Genomic DNA, 24,612 nt, shown 5'->3' with positions numbered 1-24,612 from the left:
CGATTGGCCCGGCGGCACACGCCAGCAACCCGGCGTATGATTGGTCGAGCTCGAGGTCACTCTGTCGCTAATGAGCGGATAATGAGATGCTAATGAGTGGAACGTTGAAGGTTTTTGGGATACCGCGGGCGCGATTCTAGCCCGGCCGAAACGTAAATACGCTTAAAACCGTCTCGGAAGCGTAAGCTTTCTTTGGAGGTAACGCGCGCGTAGGTACGCCCTGTAACTTTCGAGCGCATACCCGACAGACGCACACGCGATGACAGACAGACAGACAGACAGAAGTACCGATTTATATATATAGATAGATAGATAGATAGATAGATAGATGCAGTGGATGTGCCTGTGTGTCTGGTTACTCAACATTTGTTCAGGAAAACCTTAAGCAAGAACTTTTCGTCAGGTAATCCAACATTTTCTCTGACTAGGTCCAGTAAGAGAAGCTTGAAGACATGCTTAGTGATTGAACTGTAAAGGTGATATTGTTCCTTTTAAACTACTAAGTTACCTGTGAACTGAGTTGCTCAGAGGATAGTTTGAAAGTTGTGGTGATTTTCTTTGCGAGGACTTTGGCATTGCTGAACCCAAAGGAATACAGAGAAATCTCAGCAATCATGGCGTAGTCAGGGACCATCATGGCTACAGGCCTAAACAAAGCCTAGACAACAGGAAACACATTACTGTCCAACAGAACATTGGAATACAAAGTTAATTCTGTCAGCAAACTGGTGATTTTGAATAATTAGATTTGTGTTGGTCTTGAAAAGTAATTCCAATTAACATTTTGGCCCCGATAGAGGCGGGGATGGAGCGGGGGAGTATGGTAGTGGGGGGTGAAACCCGGAAATCCCAGGGACACGGAGGTCCTGCCGATATTAACGGTAAGACCTCATTATCATTCTCCCTGGCTATCGGGACAGATTAGGGCTTGGAAGGGGGTGGGTCTGAGCCCAGCAATCGGGAGGGAGAGATTGAGGCTCGGGATCAGAGCTTGGTGGGGGGAGGTTCATGGAGGGCACCAGGCTCGTGATCGAGGCTTGGTTGCGGGGGGGAGGGGGTCGGCGATCGTGTCAACGAGGAGAGGCTGTGATAGGCAGAAGGGAGGTCAAAGGCTTCCTTGAGGGGCTGGAGGGAGCACCCCTGCTCCCTCCAAGCTACAAGGAGTGCTCTAAAAAGCACTAACATGCTGGAGCTAGCTCACGCTTCCATTTCATTATTGGAATTCCCCGAGCCTTGGGAAACTGGGCTAGCAGCTGTTAAATTTAAATCAGGTTCACAACCACACTGTGGGAGACTGATTTAAATATGATAATGAATTATCCCGCCTCTCCAAGATGGGCCACATGCACGCCACGCAACTCGCCGCTGTAAAAATGGCGTCAGGCGCACACGCAGCCGGTCCTGGACTTGTTGCCTGATTTTTAATTTTTAACCCCCCCATCCCCTGACCCTCGCCTGCCCGTCATGGGGGGTTAATATAAAGGCCTTTATTTACAATGATGAAATGATGCCTGGCTTAGAGTGCTCTGAAGCTGTAACACAGTTTAGGGGTTGGGATATAAAAGTTGTCAGAGTGAAACAATCTAGATAGTCATCTGCCACTTTCAAACAGGTAACAGATTTATAATGTACAGAAGCTACGTCATTCCCCTCATTCTACTTTCAGCCTATTTACACAGGACATAAGTAGAATGTGTCATGGAAGTTCTAGAAAATGTTGAAAAATATTCACTTCTTCAGTACTGACATCATCTTCTACCACCTCTCCTCTGTGGTACCACCATCTCAGTGTTCCACTCCTACCTGTCCCAACATAGTTAGCACTTCTCCGCAATGGCTTCTCCTCCTGCCCCTTCACAATTACTTCCGCTGTGTTCCAAGCTTCCATTGTTAGTCCCCTCCTATCCCCTGTTTACAAGCTGGCATTTAGTGCCATTATCCATAAGCATGGGGTCAGCTCCCATATCTATGCTGACACCATCCAACTTTACCTATTTGCTACCAGTCCTCAGCTCAAACTGTTACTGTGCTATCTCGCTTGTTTAATAGCAAGTTATGGATGTGCCAGAATTTTCTCCAGTTTAACTTTGGCAATGCCGAAGCTATCCTACTCGGCTCCCATCAGAAACTCTGTACCTTAAAGTCATCCAAAACTCGGCTGCGTTCGCCCATCACCTCTGTGCTCGCTGACCTACATTGGCTCCTGGTTAATCAGCGCCTCGATTTCAAAATTCTCATCCTTGTTTTTAAATCCCTCCATGGCCTCGCCCCTTCCTATCTCTGTAATCTCCTTCAGCCCCACAACCCCCCAAGATATCTGCGCTCCTCTAATTAAGCCCTCTTGAGCATCCCTGATTATAATTGCTCAATCTTTGGTGGCCGTGCCTTCTGTTGCCCAGGCCCTAAGCTCTGGAATTCTCTGCCTAAACCTCTCCGCCTCGCTACCTCTCCTTCCTCCTTTAAGACGCTCCTTAAAACCTACTTCTTTGACCAAGCTTTTGGTCACCTGCCCTAATTTATCCTTCAGTGGTTCGGTGTCAAATTTTTTGTCTTAAAATACTCCTGTGCAGCGCCTTGGTCGTTTTACTATGTTAAAGGCGCTATATAAATACAAGTTGTTGTTGTTGTTCCACCCCCCTTCCTGGCTGCTTGCTTAGGCTGAGTCCAACAATGTGCAACTTGTTTACCTATTTAATGCTAAGCTGAGCTTCAAACTCAACATTCTACCTAGTACCCATTCACCAAGTCCTCCTATTTCCACCAGTAACATAGAAACATAGAAGATAGGAGCAGGAGTAGGCCATTCAGCCCCTCGAGCCTGTTCTGCCATTTAACGAGATCATGGCTGATCATCCAAATTCAGTACCCTGTCCCTGCTTTCTCCCCATATCCCTTGATCACTTTAGCCTTAAGAAATATATCTAACTCCTTCTTGAATATATTTAATGAATTGGCCTCAATTGCCTTCTGCGGTAGAGAATTCCACAGGTTCACCACTCTCTGGGTGAAGAAATTCCTCCTCATCTCAGTCCTAAATGGCTTACCCCTTACCCTTAGACTGTGACCCCTGGTTCTGGACTCCTCCGCCATCAGGAACATCCTTCCTGCATCTAGTCTGTCTAGTCCTGTTAGAATTTTATAAGTTTCAATGAGATCCCCTCTCATTCTTCTAAACTCTAGCGAATATAAGCCTAATCGACCCAATCTCTCTTCATACGTCATTCCTGCCATCCCAGGTATCAATCTGTTGAATCTTCGCTGCACTCCCTCCATGGCAAGAACATCCTTCCTCAGATAAGGACATCCTTCCTCAGATAAGGACATCCTTCCTCAGATAAGGACATCCTTCCTCAGATAACTTTGCCTGGCTCCATCCCGACCTCAACCCCACCATTGAAACTCTCATTCATGACTTAATACCTCCAGGCTCAACTTCTCCAAGTCTTCTCAACAGACTCCTAAGCTTCATCCTACTTTAACAACATATTTAAAACTCTTGCAATTTAGTATACTGTATTTGCTGCTCACGATGTGGTCTCCTCTACATTGGGGAGATCAAATGCAGATTGGATGACCACTTTGCGGAACTCCTCCGTTCAGTCTGTAAGCGTAACCCCGAGCTTCTGGTCGCCTGTCACTTTAATTCACCGCTCCACTCTCACTCGACCCACTTCGGCCTCCTCAACTTTTCCAGCAAAGCTCAACGTAAGCTCGAGGAACAGCACCTTATCTTTAAATTAGGCATTTTACAGCCTTCTGGACTTAACATAGAGTTCAACAATTTCAGACCATAACCTCTGCTCCTATTTTTTCAGATGGCAGCTGTTGATGCTTCTGCCATTCCCATTTACACTTCTTTTAGACTCATCTTTTGTTTCTTTACTTGTCCCATTACCACCTCCTTTTGCTTTGTACAATCATACCTTTTGTCATTTAATCACTCCTGCCTTCCACCCTATCACAGACCTTCCCTTTTGTTCTTTCCTCCCCTCCCCCTTTCCCAGCCTCTGTACTTGTTTAAAATCCGTTGCATCTCTAAGTTTTTCCAGTTGTAACGAAAGGTCACCGACCTGAAACATTAACTCTGTTTCTCGCTCCACAGATGCTGCCTGACCTGCTGAGTATTTCCAGCACTTTGTTTTTATTTCATTTAAAACTCTGCCAGTTCTTCAGGTATCGTTTTAGTAATGGAAACACTAAAGTGCATTGGAAATGAACAGAAATCAATTGCTATTAATTCTCCAGTGAGATCGTCCACTTACAATTCCTCAGTGCCTGTGCCTTATTGCACTATTATATCAGATTGAACTGGTTCCAATAGATTTCAGCCCATTGTATTAGACATATTAATGTCCTTTATAAATAACAAATGTTGAATTTGAACACCCCAAGGTACTGGTGAAACGGATGATAAATGTTATTCAAAAAAGTATAGCCTAGACATTCTTCTCCTATTTTAACACTAGCATAACCCATTTATTTTTAAAGTGTTAATATTCTACTGAAGTAGCAGACAAAGGAATTTTATACAATATGCATCAAGCGTTAGTTTGCTAATAATGGTGACAGGCAATTCTAGGCTTATTTCTTTATATTCAATAGAAGTAGGATTTCTGCATATGTCAAAGTTTTATACAAAATTTGTATTAGTATTGTATGTATTCCAATTCTGTTTACAGAGTTGGACACACCGCAGGTACAGGTTGGACAGGAAGATAGGGAATGGGTGACCAACAGGCGGAGTACTAGGTGCAGGCAGGTAGTGCAGGGGTCCCCTGCGGACATCCCCCTCTCAAACAGATACACCACTTTGAGTGCTGTTGGGGGGGATGGCTTATCAGAGGAAAGCAGCAGCAGCCAACTTCCTGGCACCAGGGGTGGCTCTGCTGCACAGCATGGGAGGAAAAAGCTCCCTGGATGACGAAAGAGATAGAGAGTAAGATGAAGCAGAAAAAAGGGGCGTATGACAGATGTCAGATTGAGAATACAAGTGAGAACCAGGTTGAATACAGAAAGTCCAGAGGAGAAGTGAAAAAGAAAATAAGAGGGTCAAAGAGGGAGTATGAGAATAGACTGGCAGCAAACATAAAAGGGAATCCAAAAGTCTTCTATAGGCATATAAATAGTAAGCGGGTAGTAAGAGGAGGGGTGGGGCCGATTAGGAACGAAAAAGGAGATCTACGCATGGAGGCAGAGGGCATGGCTGAGGTACTAAATGAGTACTTTGCATCTGTCTTTATCAAGGAAGAAGAAGCCAAAGTCATAGTGAAAGAGGAGGTAGCTAAGATATCGGATTGGATAAAAATTGATAAAGAGGAGGTACTAGAAAGGCTGGCTGTACTTAAAGTAGATAAGTCACCAAGACTGGATGGGATGCATCCTAGGAGGCTGAGGGAAGTAAAAGTGGACATTGCAGAGGGACTGGCCATAATCTTCCAATCTTCCTTGGATACGGGGGGGTGGTGCCAGAGGACTGGAGAACTGCATATGTTACACTTGTTCAAAAAAGGGTGTAAGGATAAACCCAGCACCTACAGGCCAGTCAGCTTATCCTCGGTGGTGGGGAAGCTTTTAGAAACGATAATCCAGGACAAAATTAACAGTCACTTGGACAAGTGTGGATTAATTAAGGGAAGCCGGCACAGATTTGTTAAAGGCAAATCGTGTTTAACTAACTTGTATGAATTTTTTGATGAGCTAACAGAGAGGGTTGATGAGGGCAATGCGGTTGATGTGGTGTACATGGACTTCCAAAAAGCGTTTGACAAAGTGCCACATAATAGGCTTGCCAGCAAAGTCGAAGCCCATGGAATAAAAGGAATAGTGGCAGCATGGATACAAAATTGGCTAAGTGACAGGAAACAGAGAGTAGTGGTGAACGGTTGTTTTTCGGACTGGAGGAAAGTATACAGTGGGGTTCCCCAGGGATCGGTACTAGGACCACTGCGTTTCTTGATATATATTAATGATTTGGACATCGGTATACAGGACACTATTTAAAAATTTGCAGATGACACAAAACTTCTAAGTATAGTGAACAGTGAGGAGGATAGTGATAGACTTTAAAGGGACATAGACAGACTGATGGAATGGGCGGACACGTGGCAGATGAAGTTTAACACAGAAAAGTGCGAAGTGATACATTTTGGTAAGAAGAACGAGGAGATGGAATATAAACTAAAGGGTACAATTCTAAAGAGGATGCAGGAACAGAGAGACATGGGGGTATATGTGCACAAATCGTTGAGGGTGGCAGGGCAGGTTGAGAAAGCAGTTAAAAAAGCATACGGGATCCTAGGCTTTATAAATAGAGGCATAGAGTACAAAAGCAAGGAAATTATGATGAACATTTATAAGACACTGGTTCGGCCACAGCTGGAGTATTGTGTTCAATTCTGAGCACCGCACTTTAGGAAGGATGTGAAGGCTTTAGAGAGGGTACAAAAAAGATTTACAAGAATGGTTCCAGAGATGAGGGACCTCAGTTACGTGGATAGACTGGAGAAGCTGGGGTTGTTCTCCTTAGAGCAGGGAAGGTTGAGAGGAGATTTGATAGGTGTTCAAAATCTTGAGGGGTCTAGACAGAGTAGATAGAGAGAAACTGTTCCCATTGGTGGAAGGGTTGAGAACCAGAGGGCACAGATTTAAGGTGGTTGGCAGAAGATCCAAAGGCGACATGAGAAAAAACTTTTTTAACACAGCGAGTGGTTATGATTTGGAAGGCACTGCCTGAAAAGGTGGTGGAGGTAGACTCAATCGTGGCTTTCAAAAAGGAATTGGATAAGTACCTGAAGGAAAAAAAATTGCAGGGCTACGGGGAAAGGGCAGGGGAGTGGGACTAGCTGAAGTGCTCTTGCAGAGAGCCGGCACGGGTTCGACGGGCCGAATGGCCTCCTACTGTGTTGTAGCCATTCTATGATTCTATGTCCTCTGGTTATACTATATATACTCTATAGAGGCCCAGGTAGAATAGGCAAAAATTTTCCAATTACCACTGTTACATAGAATTTACAGCACAAAAAGAAGCCATTCGGCCCAACAGGTCTATGCTGATGTTTATGCTCCACACGAGCTTCCCCCCACCTTACTTCATCTTACCCTATCAACATGTTATATCATTACTATATTTCATTCTGTTTCATGTATTACAGGAGGCATGCTAACAGTCTAAACTGGGAGATTGCCCAGAAATTAGGACCTTGCCTACCTTAAGATTGTCAGGTAACTCCGTGCGACCAGCATAGCCAGGGTTCATGGTAATGAAGACTGCACAAGATGGTATCAGTGTGATCTCAATCCCTTCAAACATGAAACGATCAACCTGCAAAGGCAATCAGGGCAGTGAGGCAGCTTGCTGGGTTAACAGGACTGTGAGCAATCACTTGCAGCACTTCAGTAAAACGCTTTGCATTGTCAAAGTGTTCATACTTACTTAGTTGCAATCGCAATCATTATACAGACAGCACATCTTTGTCAATATTCATTGTTATAGCATATAAAAACAAACTGGTACATGCATCACATGTGATGTATAGTGTCTGCTCTACCTATATTGATGCTACATAAACTATTACAGGCTCCTCTATCACCAAACCAACTCCTCACTCTGAAATATCAGCTCTTCTGCTATGGTGGGGATTCAACTTATAGACAATCCATCCAGCACAGGTTCTAAGTGATTTGTCAGGTTCTATCTGCTGTTCTATTTCATCAAATATATGGGACATAGGGGTATATTTTCTTCCAGTTGCTAAAGTGAGTGAAAACACAGTATGCAGACGATGCTTGCGTCTGCGCTCACTCGGAGGCCGAACTCCAAACCATCGTAAACACCTTCACTGAAGCATACGAGAGCATGGGCCTTACACTAAACATCCGTAAGACAAAGGTCCTCTACCAACCTGCCCCCGCCACACAGTGCTGCCCCCCGATTATCAAAATCCACGACAAGGCCTTGGACAACGTGGACCACTTTCCATACCTCGGGAGCCTACTGTCAACAAGGGCAGACGTCGACGACGAAGTCCAACACCGCCTTCAGTGTGCCAGTGCAGCCTTCGGTCGCCTGAGGAAGAGTGTGTTTGAAGACCAGGACCGCAAACCCGGCACTAAGCTCATGGTCTACAGGGCAGCAGTGATACCTGCCCTGCTGTATGCCTCAGAGACATGGACCATGTACAGCAGGCACCTCAAAGCACTGGAGAGGTACCACCAATGCTGCCTCCGCAAGATCCTGCAAATCCATTGGCAGGATAGGCACACCAACGTCAGTGTTCTTGCTCAGGCCAACATCCCCAGCATCGAAGCGCTGACCACGCTCAATCAGCTCCGATGGACGGGTCACATTGTCCGCATGCCCGATACGAGACTCCTAAAACAAGCGCTCTACTCGGAGCTCCGGCACGGCAAGAGAGCCCCAGGTGGACAGAGGAAACGCTTCAAGGACACCCTCAAAGCCTCCTTGAAAAAGTGCAACATCCCCACCGACACCTGGAAATCCCTGGCCTAGGACCGCACAAAGTGGAGGAGATGCATCCGGGAAGGCGCCGAACACCTCGAGTCTCTTCGCCGGGAGCAAGCAGAAGCCAAGCGCAAGCAGCACAAGGAGCGCACGTCAACCCAAGCACCCCACCCACCCGCCCCTTCAACCACCGTCTGCCCCACCTGTGACAGAGACTGTAGGTCCCGCATTGGACTAATCAGTCACCTGCGAGCTCATTTTTAATGTGGAAGCAAGTCATCCTCAGTTCCGAGGGACTGCCTAAGAAGGAGAAGAAGACAAATATAAAATGGCTATCCAGAATGCTACGTCAAGCTGGGCAATGACAGCAGGACGGTGGCATAGTGGTTAGCACTGTTGCCTCGCAGCGCCAGGGGCCCGGGTTCGAATCCGGCTTCGGGTGACTGTCTGTGTGGAGTTTGCACATTCTCCCCGTGTTTGCGTGGGTTTTCTCCGGGTGCTCCGGTTTCCTCCCACAGTCCAAAGATGTGCAGGTTAGGTTGATTGGCTATGATAAATTGACCCTTAGTGTTAGGGGGATTAAATACATGGGGATAGGGTGGGATATGTGTTGGTGGAGGGGTTACGGGGATCGGGTGGGATATGTGTCGGTGCAGGCTCGATGGGCTGAAATGGCCTCTATCTGCACTGTGGGGATTCTGTGACAAGGGGGCACAGGTTCAAGTTAGCAAAAGGCATCTGCCACTGGAAACAGTTTACTCTATCAACATTATTCATGACTTTGAACACCTCTGGTCTTTAGCAGCATCACCAGTGGAAAATCAATTTATTCTTATTTGCTCTTGGGATGGATGCTGAAAAGGCCACATTCATTGTCCATCTCTCGTTGACCTAAGAAGGTGGTGGCAGAGATTTGGAGGTCACCCTCAGGTAGCTGCACTACCTGGGACTTGAGGCTCACCCTCTCTCTTGATGGTGACCTTCTGCTTAAAAAAAAAGTGAAGGGGGAGCACATGAATAGAAGAAAACTCTGTGTGATCCTGCTGGAAACCCATTCCGAGTTAAAATCCATCCTGAAGAGCTGGGCCTTCTCTACAGTGGGGGCTAATCAGTTCCCAGAAAGTGGGACAATAGCAAAATACTGCAAATGCTGGAAATCTGAAATAAAAACAGAAAATGCTGGAAACACTCAGCAGGTCAGGCAGCATCTGTAGAGAGAGAAACAGAGTTAGCGTTTCAGGTCAATGACCCTTCGTCAGAACTGGAAAAAGTTACAGATGTAATAGATTTTTAAGCAAGTGAAGAGGCTGGGAAAGGGAGGAGGGGAGGAAAGAACAAAAGGGAAGGTCTGTGATAGGATGGAAGGCAGAAGAGATTAAAAGACAAAAGAAAGTGGGACTTTGGTCCATTAGCAGAAGCCAATGCTAATCAGGTCACAGAAAACAATGCTTCATTGTTGGCTTCTGTTAAAAGACCAATCACGTCACAGGAAAGTGACTCAAATCTTTTTAATGAAGTAAGTAGGTAAATCTAAAGAGACTAGTTATCAGTCTCAGCCAGATTAATCATGGACTTTCAGAAGAATGCCATTTGAAGTTAGTCCCAAGGGTAATTACATATGTACTTGTACTTATTTAAGCTGGAGTGCCACATATATTAGCTGTCATTTAAGATTTATATGTTACTGGGACTCAAATCCTCAGTTTAGGCAAAGTGGAAGTTATATATATTAAATTTGCTACATGGGGCAATCGTTTCATCCAAAACTTTCACATGATCTTGCTCTAATCAGAAAACCCATTACATTACCTGTAGTAGCAGTTACACTTATAGGTGGCGCTCTGACAGTTTTCAATGTTCAAGGGTGTCAGCACCTTGCCTGTCACAGCTACACCTAGCCTGGTGTCCCACACAGTAGCTGCTATTTGTACAGGTGCATATGTGGTCAGTTTGTTGCATTGTAGTTAGTCTATGGGGTTTTGTGAAAAGGCTTAAGCTGGTTTTCTAATCCTTAGTTTTTAATTGGTAAGAGGTAGTAGATTAAAAAAAAAATTATGTGAATTTCTTTCTGTTTATATTTCTCTTTTCATTATATGAAGTTTGTCATTCTCCTCTCAATTTGTGCGGTTTCAATATTCTTTTTTAAGCTTTTCTTTGTCTTCATTCCTGTATATATTTGTATAAATTTAACATATTTTAAATAAGTCATGGTGGATAAAAAAATTATCAAAAAGAAATCTGTTTTTCTTTCATTTTCTCCTGTCTTTTCAATCTGCTTTCTGTGATCTGATTTGTGGGTTTCTTTTTTGAGGACGTCAAAAAATTTCCATTGTTGGAACTACCAGTGAAATATTACTAATGCATACAGATATAACTGCTACATAGAAAGATACAGCTCTATCACCAACTAGGAATACTAAACCACATGTGGGCATGGCTAGCTGCCATGGATATTCAAATTTGTCCAACACATTTAGAAGAACACTATAGGGAACCTCACACAACAGAGGTGTTTTAACACCAAGAGATCTACTTCATATCTGAACAGATGGTGTTTTGATGGATGGGTTGGATAAATGAAAAGCTAATTTAAATACCAAGGAAATAAATATTTTCATTATTTCCATATTTTTGATGACTGGAGATTAGTTTTGCATCCATTTCTAAAGTTACTTTTGCAGATTTTCCCTTGTGTTCAAAGCTTAGTCTTATAACCAATGTTTCATCAAATTCTCTCTCCACAGATGCTGCCTGACTTGCTGAGTATATCCAGCATTTTCTGTTTTTATTTCATCAAATGCGTTTGGTGCCCAATTAATTAGATTTCTTAGGATAGGAATTCATTTCTGCAGATCTGAATCCTTTCAATTTGTGTGTCTTTAATATTTTTCAAAAAGTTTTAAAATGTCTTCTTATATTTGTAAAAATGTAATATATTTTAAATAGTTTGTCAATAAAATTTATTACAGAGAAACATTGAATTTTTTTTAAATTTCAATCTTTTTTCTGTCACTTGAGTTGTAATTGGCACAATTATGGAATAATGCTGGGTGGGCTGAATAATTTCATTAAGTTTATTTTAGTTCTGGATTATGTTTGCACGCTGTGGTTCCATTATCCCCTATCCTCAAACTCTACTTTGCCTGAATACAATAAATGGTCTTGACTCTTGTGTGCAACACCAAGGTAGACCAACTAGTCTTAAAAAAAAGAGCCCGTTCTACATAACAGCAAATATATCAGGGAATAAGTCCAAACTCACCCTTTGTTGCTGGGCTTTCTGAATTGTTGTGATCTGTTGTGCCACCACAGACAAAACTTCAATATCGATACGGTTAAACTCATCAAAGCAAGCCCAGGCTCCAGAGCTGAAAAAGCACACAAGAAGCTATTAGCTGGAAGCTACTTATTCGTAAGGAATGTAGTAAATTGGCAAACTCGAATTCAAAAGATAAGTGGCCGAGATGCAGGGAGTGTGGGATTTTACATTCAGACATATGCAAAGGGCGAGGTGAAATTAGGGATAGAGATTTCAGCATTCTAAATGCAAACAGGTGGACGTACTTCCAAAGATAGTGACTGAATTAGAGGCGAATAGATAGGTATGGGATTAAAACTGATTGCAACACCAATAACAAGTATATGTTCAGAAGGCAGAAGGCAAAATGTGTTAGCAGTGGCTCAGTTGGTAGCACTCTTGCCTTTGGGTCAGAAGGTTGTGGGTTCAGAGCCCCACCCCAGAGACTTGAGCATAAATCCAGGCTGGCACTCCAATGCAGTATTGAAGGAGTGCTGCACTGTCAGAGGTGCTCTCTTTTGATTTGAAGTTAAACCAAGGCCCCATCTGCCCTCTCAGGTGGATGTAAAAGATCCCATGGCACTACTTCGAAGAAGAGCAGGGGAGTTCTCCTCCGTGTCCTGGCTAATATTTATCCCTCAACCAACACCACTAAAACAGACTATCTGCTCATTATCACATTGCTATTTGTGGGACTTTACTATACGCACATTAGCTGCCATGTTTCCTACATTACTACAGTGGCTGCATTTCAAAAGTACTTAATTTGCTGTAAAGCACTTTGGGACGTCCTGAGGTCATGAAAGGTGCAAGTCTTTCTTTTTTTTCAATGTTGCAGCTTGAGAACTTCAACATGTACATGGCATTGGATTCTTGTGGAATATCAATGGAACAAGTGAAGACACAACACAGACTGATATACAAAATGAGAAGAAAATAAGTTGAAACAAATAAATTGGGACATTAGGACATTAAATTACAATAACTTTGCAAGAATTGGACAAGATATTGAAATAGCGGACTGAGTTGTGAAACATATGGGTTGTGAATTGTGCAGGTCATTAATGTTAATAGTGTTATACGTTGTTTCCAGGAAAAAAGTAAATGACATGGAAACAAAGTTGATGAGCCAATGGAAGGGAGGGGATAGAACCAGGAGGAGTACTACGTTTAGGGACCAATATATCTTGAACAAAAGGTCTAAAGAGCAAAAAGGAAGCAAGAATTCTTCCAGTGTCATCTGCAGGCATGGAAAAAATGATCAGGACACAAACACAAGAAACTAGCAAAGCATAGGATAAGAAAAGGCCAAATCAGCCCATTAAGCCAGTTCATTCCACAGACCATCCATTCAATTAAGGTCTTCACCCAAGCTATTTAATCTCCCAAGCAAAGGCTCTGCAAAATTTCTCCTGACTGCAGAAGATCCATCTAATCTCACATGCTATATTATTCATTCATGATCGGTGCCTTCCAAGCATGACATTTCTATGGTCTCAGTAGCTCAGGTACCTTCATATGTTCCGGAGTATTTAATGATTCCCATCCTTATAACTAGACATTCCTAACCAAATAGTCACCCAACTCTTTAAAAAGATTAACCCAGTTTAAATAACCTTGCAGCATTTTAAAAACCTGAATCATTACTCCTCTCAATCTTCTTTTCTCTAACGAAAGCGAAATAAAAATTGTATTTTTACTTAACATTTTATTACATCTCTGAGAAATGTCTCAAAGCGCTCGTTATGTGGGCAAACATGACGACCAATTTCTGCCCAGCAAGATCCCATAAACAGCAATGAAATAAATGACCATGTTTTTGGTGGTGCTGGTTGAAGAACAATTGCTGGTCTGGACTCCAGGAAAAATGCTCTTTGTCAAAAAGCATCATGGGATCTTTAACATCCACCTGAATATCCAAATGGTTTAATAACTCATGTACAATAATGCAGCTCTCCCTCAGAACTGCACTAACGTGTCAGCCTAGGTTATGAGCTCAAGTCCGAGAGTATGCTCAGAGGCAAGAATGCTACCAACTGAGCCAATTTGGTATCAAACAAGTTCAGTTACTTCTGTCGCTCTTCATAACTTAGTGCGCAAAGGCCTAGAATCATATTTGAGCACCTTCCCTGAAATCTTTCTAAAGCACCAAAGTCCTAGGGGGTTAAATTCGAGAGCCCCTGAAAATGGGCGTGGGTATTGCGATGCACGATTAACCCGTGCCAGCTGATTGCAATGCAGGCAGCACGTCAACTTCGTGCTGCCGGCTCATTTCAATGATTTCAGCATGCAGCCAGTATTAATTGTGCTTTTCATTGGCTCCACGCATCAGCAAAGAGTCCAAAAGCATAACTTGCTAGCACCAGTTAAAGCTAGCCTGCACTGCTTAAAGCCAGCCTGCACCTCTTAAAAGGGAGGTGCATTATGATTGGAGCAGATGCTGGCAGTTGTTCAGGAAGTGAATCTGACCTGGGAAACAGTGAAGAAAGGCACAACCTGGGAGAGAGCAGGCTCCAAAGCTGTTGGACGCTGCACTGGATGCCTTGGTGGAGGAGGTGGAAAGTAGGAGAGATGTCCTGTATCTGCAGTGGGTCAGGAGGCCCTCCAGACACATGCTCAGAAGGCAGTAGGAGCAGATAGCCATGGAGGTCAATGCCAAGAGTCAAGCCCAGAGGACCTGGACGCAATGCCGCAAGAAGTTCAATGATCTCACACGAGTGGTCAAGGTCAGTGGATGCATCTTCAAATGCTATATCCTACCAACTGCACCACTAGCCTCAGTCACTGCTCAATGCAGCGCACCCCTATCACTCACCTACCAACAATCTCTCCATCAATCAGGCCTCATACCTAACATTCATATGCTTCAACTTACCCTCACACACATAGCACTGCTTCAAGCCTCACACCCACAACTCACAGCTTGCACACACAGCTACTATTCAACCATGACAGCCACATCAACCAAACAGATTGCACAACACTCACTGACACACTTCCCTCTCTCTTGTAGGACAAGGTGGCGCACAACCAGAGCAGGAATTTAACCAGTGGGGGACAGGCATGCCTGCATATCCTAACCCGCATGGAGGAGACACTGCTGGCCATTATTGGAATGGCCATTGCTGAGGCTGTGGTCAGCAGCGGGGCTGAAACCATCAAAGATGATGGTATCCTCGTACCTAATCGTTCTTCTCACATCCCACTTGCCCTCACCACACAATCTCTTCTGATTTACAAGCTACAGGTGGTGTAAGCATGCACCTCTTACTTTCACCCCCTCCCTGCACCAGAACTTTATACCTGTGACCTTTTCCCATATGCCCAAAAGGTAACAGTAGCATAGTGGTTAAGTTACTGGACTACTAATTCAGAAGCCTGGACTACTTATCCAGAGATGAGAGTTCAAATCCCAGCTGTGGATTAATTAAATAAATCTGGAATAAACATCTAGTAGTGACCATGAAATTATTGTTGTAAAAACCCATCTGGTTCACTCATGCCCTTTAGGGAAGGAAATCTGCCATCTATCTATACATGACCAAACCCACAGTGTGGTTGACTCTTAAGTGCCCTCTCAAATGGGCAGTTGTAACAAAGCGCTACGAAATAAAATTAAAATAAAACCGGACAGACCATTCGACCTCAGCACCGGCTATGGGCACGACAACGGCATGCCCAGCCCAGTCAACCCTGCAAAGTCCTCCTCTGGGGATGTGTGCCAAAATTGGGGGCGCTGTCCCACAGACTATAGTCAAGCAACAGCCTGACATAGTATTACTCACAGAATCATACCTTTCAGTCAATGTCCCACTCCTCCATCACCAGGGGTGGCGGCACAGTGGTATACAGTCGGAAAGGAGTGGCTGGGAGTCCTCAACATTGACTCCGGACCCCATGAAGTCCATTGGCTTCAGGTCAAGCATGGGCAAGGAAACCTCCTGCCCCTCCCTCAGCTGATGAATCAGTACTCCTCCATGTTGAACACCACTTGGAAGAAGCACTGAGAGTAACAAGTGTGGGGGACTTCAATGTCCATCACCAAGAATAGTTCGGCAGCACCACTACTGACTGAGCTGGCCGAATCCTGAAGGACATAACTGCCGGTCTGGGCCTGCGACAAGTGGTGATAGAACCAACACGAGGGGAAAAACCTACTTGACCTTGTCCTCACCAATCTACTTGTCGCAGATGCATCTGTCCATGACGGCATTGGTAGCAGTGACCCCACCGCACAGTCATTGTAGAGATGAAGTCCCGTCCTCACACTGAGGACACCTTCCATCGTGTTGCGTGGCACTACCACCGTGCTAAATGGGATAGATTCAGAACAGACCTAGCAGCTCAAAACTGGGCAACCATGAGGCGCTGTGGGCCATCAGCAGCAGGAGAATTGTATATCCCACACTCTACCATTACCATCAAGCCAGGGGACCAAACCTGGTTCAATAAGGAGTGTAAAAGAGCATGCCAGGAGCAACAACAGGCGTACTGAAAAATGAGGTGCCAACCTGGAGAAGCTGCAACACAGGACTACATACATGCTAAAAAGTGGAAGCAGCATGCTATAGACAGGGCTAAGTGATCCCATAATCAACAGATCAGATCAAAGCTCTGCAGTTGTGAATGGTAGTGGACCACTAAACAGCTAACGGGAGGAGGAAGCTCCATGAATATCCCCATCCTCAATGATGGTGGAGCCCAGCACGTGAGTGCAAAAGACAAGGTTGAAGCGTTTCCAACCACCTTCAGCCAGAAGTGCCGAGTGGGTGATCCATATCGGTCTCCACCATCATAGAAGCCAGTCTTCAGCCAATTTGATTCACTCCATGTGATATCAAGAAACGGCTGAGCACACTAGATACAGCAAAGGCTATGGACCCCGACACCATCCCGGCTGTTGTGCTAAAGACTTGTGCTCCAGAACGAGCCACGTCTCTAGCCAAACTGTTCCAGTGCAGCTACAACACTGGCATCTATCCGACAATGTGGAAAACTGCCCAGGTATGTCCTGTCCACATAAAGCAGGACAAATCCAATCCGGCCAATTACCACCCCATCAGTCTACTCTCAATCTTCAGCAAAGCGACGGAAGGTGTCGGTGACAGTGCTATCAAGGGGCACTTACTCACCAATAACCTACTCACTGATGAGTTCCGCCAAGACCACTCGGCTCCAGACCTCATTACAGCCTTGGTCCAAACATGGACAAAGGAGCTGAATTACAGAGGTGAGAGGGACTGCCCTTGACATCAAGGCAGCATTTGACCGAGTGTGGCATCAAGGAGCCCTAGTAAAACTGAAGTCAATGGGAATCGGGGGTAAAACTCTCCACTGGCTGGAGTCATACCTAGCACAAAGAAAGATGGTTGTGGTGGTTGGAGGTCAATCATCACAGCCCCAGGACATCGCTGCAGGAGTTTCTCAGGGCAGTCTCCTAGGCCCAGCCATCTTCAGCTGCTTCATCAATGACCTTCCCTCCAACATAAGGTCAGAAATGGGGATGTTCGCCAAAGACTGCACAGTGTTCAGTGCCATTTGCAACTCCTCAGATAATGAAGCAGTCCATGCCCGCATGCAGCAAAACCAGGGCGACATTCAGGCTTGAGCTGATAAGTGGCAGGTAACATTCGCGCCACAGAAGTGCCAGGCAATGACTATCTCCAACAAGCGAGAGTCTACCCACCGCCCCTTGACATTCAACAGCATTACCATCGCCAAATCCCGCACCATTAACATCCTGGGGGTCACCATTGACCAGTAACTTAACTGGACCAGGCACATAAATACTGTGGCAACAAGAGCAGGTCAGAGGCTAGGTATTTTGTGGCGATTGTCTGACCTCCTGACTCCTCAAACCCTTTCCACCATCTACAAGACACAAGTTAGGAGTGTGATGAAATACTCTCCATTTGCCTGGATGAGTGCAGCTTCAACAACACTTAAGAAGCTCGACATCATCCAGGACAAAGCAGCCTGCTTGATTGGCACTCCATCCATCACCTTAAACATTCACTCCCTCCACCACCGGCGTACCGTGGCTGCAGTGTGTACCATCTACAAGATGCACTGCAACAACTCACCAAGGCTTCTTCGGCAGCACCTCCCAAACCCGCGAGCTCTACCACCTAGAAGGACAAGGGTAGCAGGCGCATTGGAACACCACCACCTCCAAGTTCCCCTCTAAATAACACACCATCCTGACTTGGAAGTATATCGCCGTTCCTTCATCGTCTCTGGGTCCAAATCCTGGAACTCCCTCCAGAACAGCACTGTGGGACTGCAGCGGTTCAAGAAGGTGACTCACCACCACCTTCTCAAGGGCAATTAGGGATGGGCAATAAATGCTGGCCTTGCCAGCGACGCCCAGATCCCATGAATGAATAAAAAAGGTGCAACTTGACCAGGCAGTGGAGGAACACCAAGAAGAGAGTGATGATGAAGACATATCACGAACATACATACGAACATGCGAATTAGGAGCAGGAGTAAGTCACTCGGCCCTTCAAGCCTGCTCCACCATTCAATAAGATCATGGCTGATCTGATTACTCCACATTCACGCCTACCACCGATAACTTTTCACCCCCCTGCTTACTATGAATCTATCTACCTCTGCCTTAAAAATATTCAAAGACTCTGCTTCCACCGCCCTCTGAGGAAGAGAGTTCCAAAGACTCACGACCCTCTGTGAGAAAAAATTTCTCCTCATCTCTGTCTTAAATGGGCGACCCCTTATTTTTAAACAGTGAACCCTAGTTCTAGATTCTCCCACAAGAGGAACCATGCTCTCCACATCCACCCTGTCCAGACCCCTCAGGATCTTATATGTTTCAATCAAGTCACCTCTTATTCTTCTAAACTCCAGCGGATACAAGCCTAGCCTGTCTAATCTTTCCTCATAAGACAACCTATCCATTCCAGGTATTAATCTAGTAAACCTTCTCTGAACTGCTTCCAACGCATTTACATCCTTCCATAAATAAGGAGACCAATACTGTACACAGTACTCCAGATGTGGTCTCACCAATGCCCTGTACAACTGAAGCATAACCTCCCTACTTTTGTATTCAATTCCCCTCGCAATAAACAATAACATTCTATTAGCTTTCCTAATTACTTGCTGTACCTGCAGTCACCTTTGGTGATTCATGCACTAGGACACCCAGATCCCTCTGCATCTCAGAGCTCTGCAATCTCTCACCATTTAGATAATGTGCTTCTTTTTTATTCTTCTTGCCAAAATGGACAACTTCACATTTTCCCACATTACACTCCATTTGCCAAATCTTTGCCCACTCACTTAACTTATCTATCTATATCCCTTCATAGCCTCCTTATATCCTCTTCACAATTTACTTTCCTACCTATCTTTGTGTCATCAGCAAATTTAGCAACCATACCTTCGGTCCCTTCACCCAAGTCATTTATATAAATTGTAAAAAGTTGAGGCCCCAGCACTGATCCCTGTGGTACACCACTCGCTACATCTTGCCAATCAGAAAATGACCCATTTATGCCTACTCTCTGTTTCCTGTTAGCTAGCCAATCTTCTATCCATGCCAATATGTTACCCCCTACACCATGAGCTTTTATTTTCCGCAATAACCTTTGATGTGGCACCTTATTAAATGCCTTCTGGAAATCTAAGTACAGCACATCCACCAGTTCCCCTTTATCCACAGCACATGTTGCTTCCTCAAAGAACTCCAATAAATTGGTTAAACATGATTTCCCTTGCACAAAACCATGTTGACTCTGCCTGATTACCTTGAACTTTTCTAAATGCCCTGCTATAATGTCTTTAATAATAGCTTCTAACATCTTCCCTAGGACAGATGTTAAACCAACTGGTCTGCAGTTTCCTGCTTTCTGTCTCCCTCCCTTTTTGAATAAAGGAGTTACATTCGCTATTTTCCAATCCAATGGAACCTTCCCCGAATCTAGGAAATTTTGGAAAATTAAAACCAACGCATCAACTATCTCACTAGCCACTTCATTTAAGACCCTAGGATGAAGTCCATCAGGACCCAGGGACATGTCAGCCCACAGCTCCAACAATTTGCTCAGTACCACCTCCCTGGTGATTATAATTTTCTTGAGTTTCTCCCTCCCTTCCATTTCCTGATTTACAGCTATTTCTGGGATGTTACTTGTCTCCTCTATAGTGAAAACCGATGTAAAATACCTGTTCAATTCAACTGCCACCTCCTTATTTTCCATTATTAATTCCCCAGACTCACTTTTTATAGGATCAATGCTCACTTTGTTAACTCTTTTCTTTTTAAAATATCTATAGAAACTCTTACTATCTGTTTTTATATTTCTAGCTAGCATTCTCTCGTACTCTAATTTTTCTCTCCTTATTAATCTTTTAGTCATTCTTTGCTGTTTTTTATATTCTGTCCAATCTTCTGACCTGCCACCCATCTTTGCGCAATTATATGCTTTTTCTTTAAGTTTAATACTATCTTTAACTTTTTTAGTTAACCATGGATGGTGGGTCCTCTCCTTGGAATTTTTCTTTCTTGTTGGAATGTATATATTCTGTGTATTTTCAAATATCCCCTTAAATGTCTGCCACTGCAACTCTATTGACCTATCCCTTAACCTAATTTGCCAGTTCACTTTAGCTAGCTCTGCTTTCATGCCCTCATAATTGCCCTTATTTAAGTTTAAAATACTAGGCCTAGAAATTCAGTTAGGGGCGCCCAGCTCGCCTGGGCGCCGGAATTACCGCTGCGCGCGGAGCCACTTGCGCCAGCGGGATATTCAGTTTCAGCGCCCCAAGTGGAAGCCGGCCGCTAAACAAGGGTTTCGGCGCCCCGCTTGGGGTGCTGAAACTGAATATCGGCGTGCAAAGTGCCGCAGCGCCACCCGCTGCAGCACGGCAGCCTGCGGTACTGCAGGCCTTCCTCTCACTCTTAAGGGGGAGGTGCCTGCAACAGCGCGATCCCCGCTCGCGAGTGCCGGCAAATGAGCCCGGCACCAAGGAGAAGTGCCGGGCTCTCTGGAAACAGCTGGCAATGCCGCGGGGGGGTGGTGTAGGAGGCCGGGGACGGAGGTGCGGGCAGGCGGCCGCCGAAAAAGCGGCCGGCCGCACCTCCACCTTAACTCGCCCCACTACCGGCTGTTTGCGGCCGGCGCGGAGGAGGCGGTAGCAACCAAATATGGCCAGCGGGGCGATAGCGGGGCGCTGCGCACACCGATGACGTCATCGGTGGCGGTGCAGCGCTACAGGCTAACGCCGCCATTAGCGCCCCGCTAAATATCGCGGTAGGTTTGGACAGTGGCGCAAAAGCCCTCTTTGGGCGCAAACTGGTGGCGCAGGCCACTGAATTTCTAGGCCCTAGTCTTTGACCCACTCTTCTCTCTCTCTCAAACTGAATGTAAAATTCAATCATATTATGATCGCTGCTATCTAGGGGCGCCTTCAGTATGAGGTCATTAATTAATCCTATCTTGTTGCACAATACCAGGTCTAGTATAGCCTGCTTTCTGGTTGGCTCCAGAACGTGCTGTTGTAAGAAACTATCCCGAAAACATTCCATGAACTCCTCATCTATGCTACCTTTGCCCATCTGATTTTTCCAGTCTATATGCAGATTAAAATCCCCTATGATTATTGCCGTACCCTTCTGACAAGCTCCCATTATTTCTTCCTTTATACTCCATCCTACCATGTGGTTACTATTAGGGGGCCTGTACGCCACTCCCACAAGTGACTTCTTGCCTTTATTATTTCTCATCTCTACCCAAACCGCTTCCACATCCTGGTTTCCTTGAACTTAGGTCATCCCTCTCTATTGTGCTAATACCATCATTAATTAACAGAGCCGCCCCTCCACCTTTCCCCACCTTCTTGTCCTTCCTAAATGTCATGTACCTTTCAATATTCAGGTCCCAATCTATGTCATCCTGCAGCCATGTTTCTGTAATGGCTATCAGATCATATTTATTTATTTCTATTTGCGCTATCAGTTCATCTGTTTTGTTTCGAATGCTATGTGCATTCAGATGCAGAGCCTTTAGTTTTGTCCTTTTATTATTTTTGTAACCTCTAGCCTTATCTGTTGATTTACTCTTAGATTTGTACTCTCTATTCCTTCCTGTCACGATCTGTTCATCATTTCCCATATTAATACCTTTCTCTATTGCCTTGTCTCTAATCTTTGAATTACCACATCTTCCCAAATTTGATCCCATGCCGCCAATATTTAGTTTAAAGCCCTCTCTACCGCCCTAGTTATACGACTCACCAGAACACTGATTCCAGCATGGTTCAGGTGAAGACCGTCCCAACGATACAGATCCCACTTTCCCCAGTACTGGTGCCAGTGCCCCAGGAATTGAAACCCATTTCTCCCACACCAGTCTTTGAGCCATGCATTCATCTCTCTAATTTTATTTACCCTATGCCAATTTGCTCGTGGCTCAGGTAATAATGCAGACATTATTACCCTTGAGGTTCTGCTTTTTAATTTAGCCCCTAGCTGCTCATACTCTCTCAGTAGAACCTCTTTCCTAGTTCTACCTATGTTGTTGGTACCTACATGTACCACGACCACTGGCTCCTCCCCTTCCCACTGCAAGTTCCTCTCCAGCCCAGAGCAGATATCCCGAACCCTGGCACCGGGCAGGCAACACAGCCATCTGGACTCTCACTCTTGGCCGCAGAGAACTGTATCTATCCCCCTGACAATGCTGTCCCCAATAGGTACATTCCTATTAACTCCCCCCGCTTGAATGGCTTCCTGTACCTTGGTGCCATGGTCAGTTTGCTTATCCACCCTGCAGCCACCGCTTTCATCCATACAGGCCGCAAGAACCTCAAACCTGTTGGACAATTGCAAAGGCTGAGGCTCCTCCACCTCCTGGGTCCCCATACCTGCCTCACTCGCAGTCACATCCTCCTGTCCCTGACCACTGACCAAATCATTCGATTTCACACTCGCAGTCACCAGCTCAGATACTGAAACTGTGCGTATGCTAGAGGATAGATTAGAGGCGGGATCTGCACATGGTGAGACACCAGGCACCCGTGGTCTGCCGCCAGGGCAGGGGGAAAGTCAGCAGCCATCCACCAGCCATGGTGCAGCCATTGGATTAACACTGCGTAGGAGCACTAGGACAGGCAAAAGCACACGGAAGACAGGCACTAAGGGAATGCACAAGGGTGATTAGTTTACATTTGTATGCAAAATGGTATGATTTCATTTATAAATTGGGTTTGGAATGTTTATTTTGTGGAGGCTTTTATTTTTGCAATGTGGCCAAGCGGACACTGTGATGGTCAGTGACAGAATGGAGGTAAGTGTGGGACTGTTGGTGAATGGGGAACTGGGGTTGCGGTTACTGGTATCGCGCTCGGATGAGTTCTTCAAGGACAGCCCAGGCAGAAAGAAGCTGTCTAGGTTGCCTACTCCCTTCCTCCTCCTCAGCTGCTCGCCGTATAGCTGGTGGCAAGAACTGTGCCCTCATGATGATGAGGTTGTGCAGCATTCAGTAGACCACCATGAACCTTGACAGTTCCTCTGCCAAGTATTGCAGGGCTTGTTCAGGCAGCGGAAGTGTTGTTTCAGCACAGCAATGGACTGCTGTGTCACATTTCGTGTGGCTGCATGGCTTTCATTGTATGCATGCTACGCACATGTGCTTGGGTTTTGCACCGTCGTCATCAGTTGTAATGTCAGTGGATAGCCCTTGTCGCCCAGTAGTCACCCTTTGGTTTGCCATGGTGGTTGAAATGCAGCTGGCACAGCGGACTGCTGCAGAATAAAGGCATCATGACTGCTGCCAGGATACCTACATGATTCGCTGCCTTTGGTCATACACCAGGTGGACATTGAGGGAGTGGAGGGAGTGGAATCCCTTTTGGTTCCGGTATATGGCAGAGTTGACATGTGGCACCCACAAAGTGATGTGCGTGCAGTCAATGGCACCCTGCACCATGGGGAAGCCTGCAATCCTAGTGAAGCCTCGTGCTCATTCTGCCTGCTGGTCTCTGGCAAGAGAGAATGAAATGTAGTCAGCTCTCTTTGAATAGAGAGCCTCAGTGACCTCCCATACGCAAGAGTGGATGACACACTGCGAAGGTGTTACAAATATCTCCAGCTGCAGCCTGGAAGGAGCCAGATGTATAAAATATTCAAGGTCACCATCACAGCTGCTGGCAATACGGTCCTTGCCCTGCTCTGAGGTTGCAGTTGTGGCTGAAGCAGGTGACAGATTTCAGTGAGGATGCCTGGGCGGATATGGCCTCCTGCTGAAAACCTTTCTCCCCCTCCTCCCTCATCTAGCAGCTTGTCCTGCTCTGCATGGCCTCTGTTCATTCTCCAAGTCATGCTGTATTCCAAGGGGAATTCCTACTAGTGCACCCATGTCTGGCAGCACGTGGTTTGTGAAGATGCCTTGAAGTCAGGAAAAAGTCCTTCAGCACCTGCCACACCACTCCCTGTAGACTTTTTCCAACTTGAAACAACTATAGAAAGCACTAAAAACTTGTAGAATCATACCAACAACCAGAAGAAATCAACCAGCAACTAACCTGTAAGTAGTTTATTGATGCCTTTAAAAAACGCTGGTGTCAACTCAGCATTGCACGGTGGTTGGTGTCATGATCTGCCTGCTCTGCAGACTTCCGGCAGACATTCACTGTACGCGTGCCAATGCCCTCACCAATATGGCGTCCAGCGCGATTCACCCCACAAATGTGCGCCACAGACCCCACTTTGGAGCTCCAAGGGCCCTTGTAGCGCCCAAAAATGAGCACCAATGATCCAAATTTTGTACCCCTAGGGTCCACAAATCTGACAACAATATTTCAAATATCTCAAATATGACTTTTTTAATTG

The 24,612-nt window shown here is 45.4% G+C and overlaps 1 protein-coding gene across 1 annotated transcript in view; it reads right to left on the bottom strand.

Annotated features, from left to right (window-relative positions):
* The window catches only part of dnah1 (dynein, axonemal, heavy chain 1), a 971,783-nt gene that overhangs the window by 678,128 nt on the left and 269,043 nt on the right, over nucleotides 1-24,612 (bottom strand). Inside the window, exons 30-32 of the mRNA XM_085999976.1 lie at nucleotides 11,724-11,829; nucleotides 7,208-7,321; nucleotides 509-658 (exon numbers count right to left, since the gene is read on the bottom strand). Of these exons, the coding sequence (XP_085856102.1) occupies nucleotides 509-658; nucleotides 7,208-7,321; nucleotides 11,724-11,829 (370 nt within the window). The remainder of the gene's footprint in view (nucleotides 1-508; nucleotides 659-7,207; nucleotides 7,322-11,723; nucleotides 11,830-24,612) is intronic.

This window comes from Somniosus microcephalus, chromosome 11 (genome assembly GCF_052327205.1).
Source record: "Somniosus microcephalus isolate GS21.2 chromosome 11, FLI_Smic_1.0, whole genome shotgun sequence".
Lineage (NCBI taxonomy): Eukaryota > Metazoa > Chordata > Chondrichthyes > Squaliformes > Somniosidae > Somniosus > Somniosus microcephalus.
This window is presented reverse-complemented; position numbering and strand designations above follow the sequence as displayed.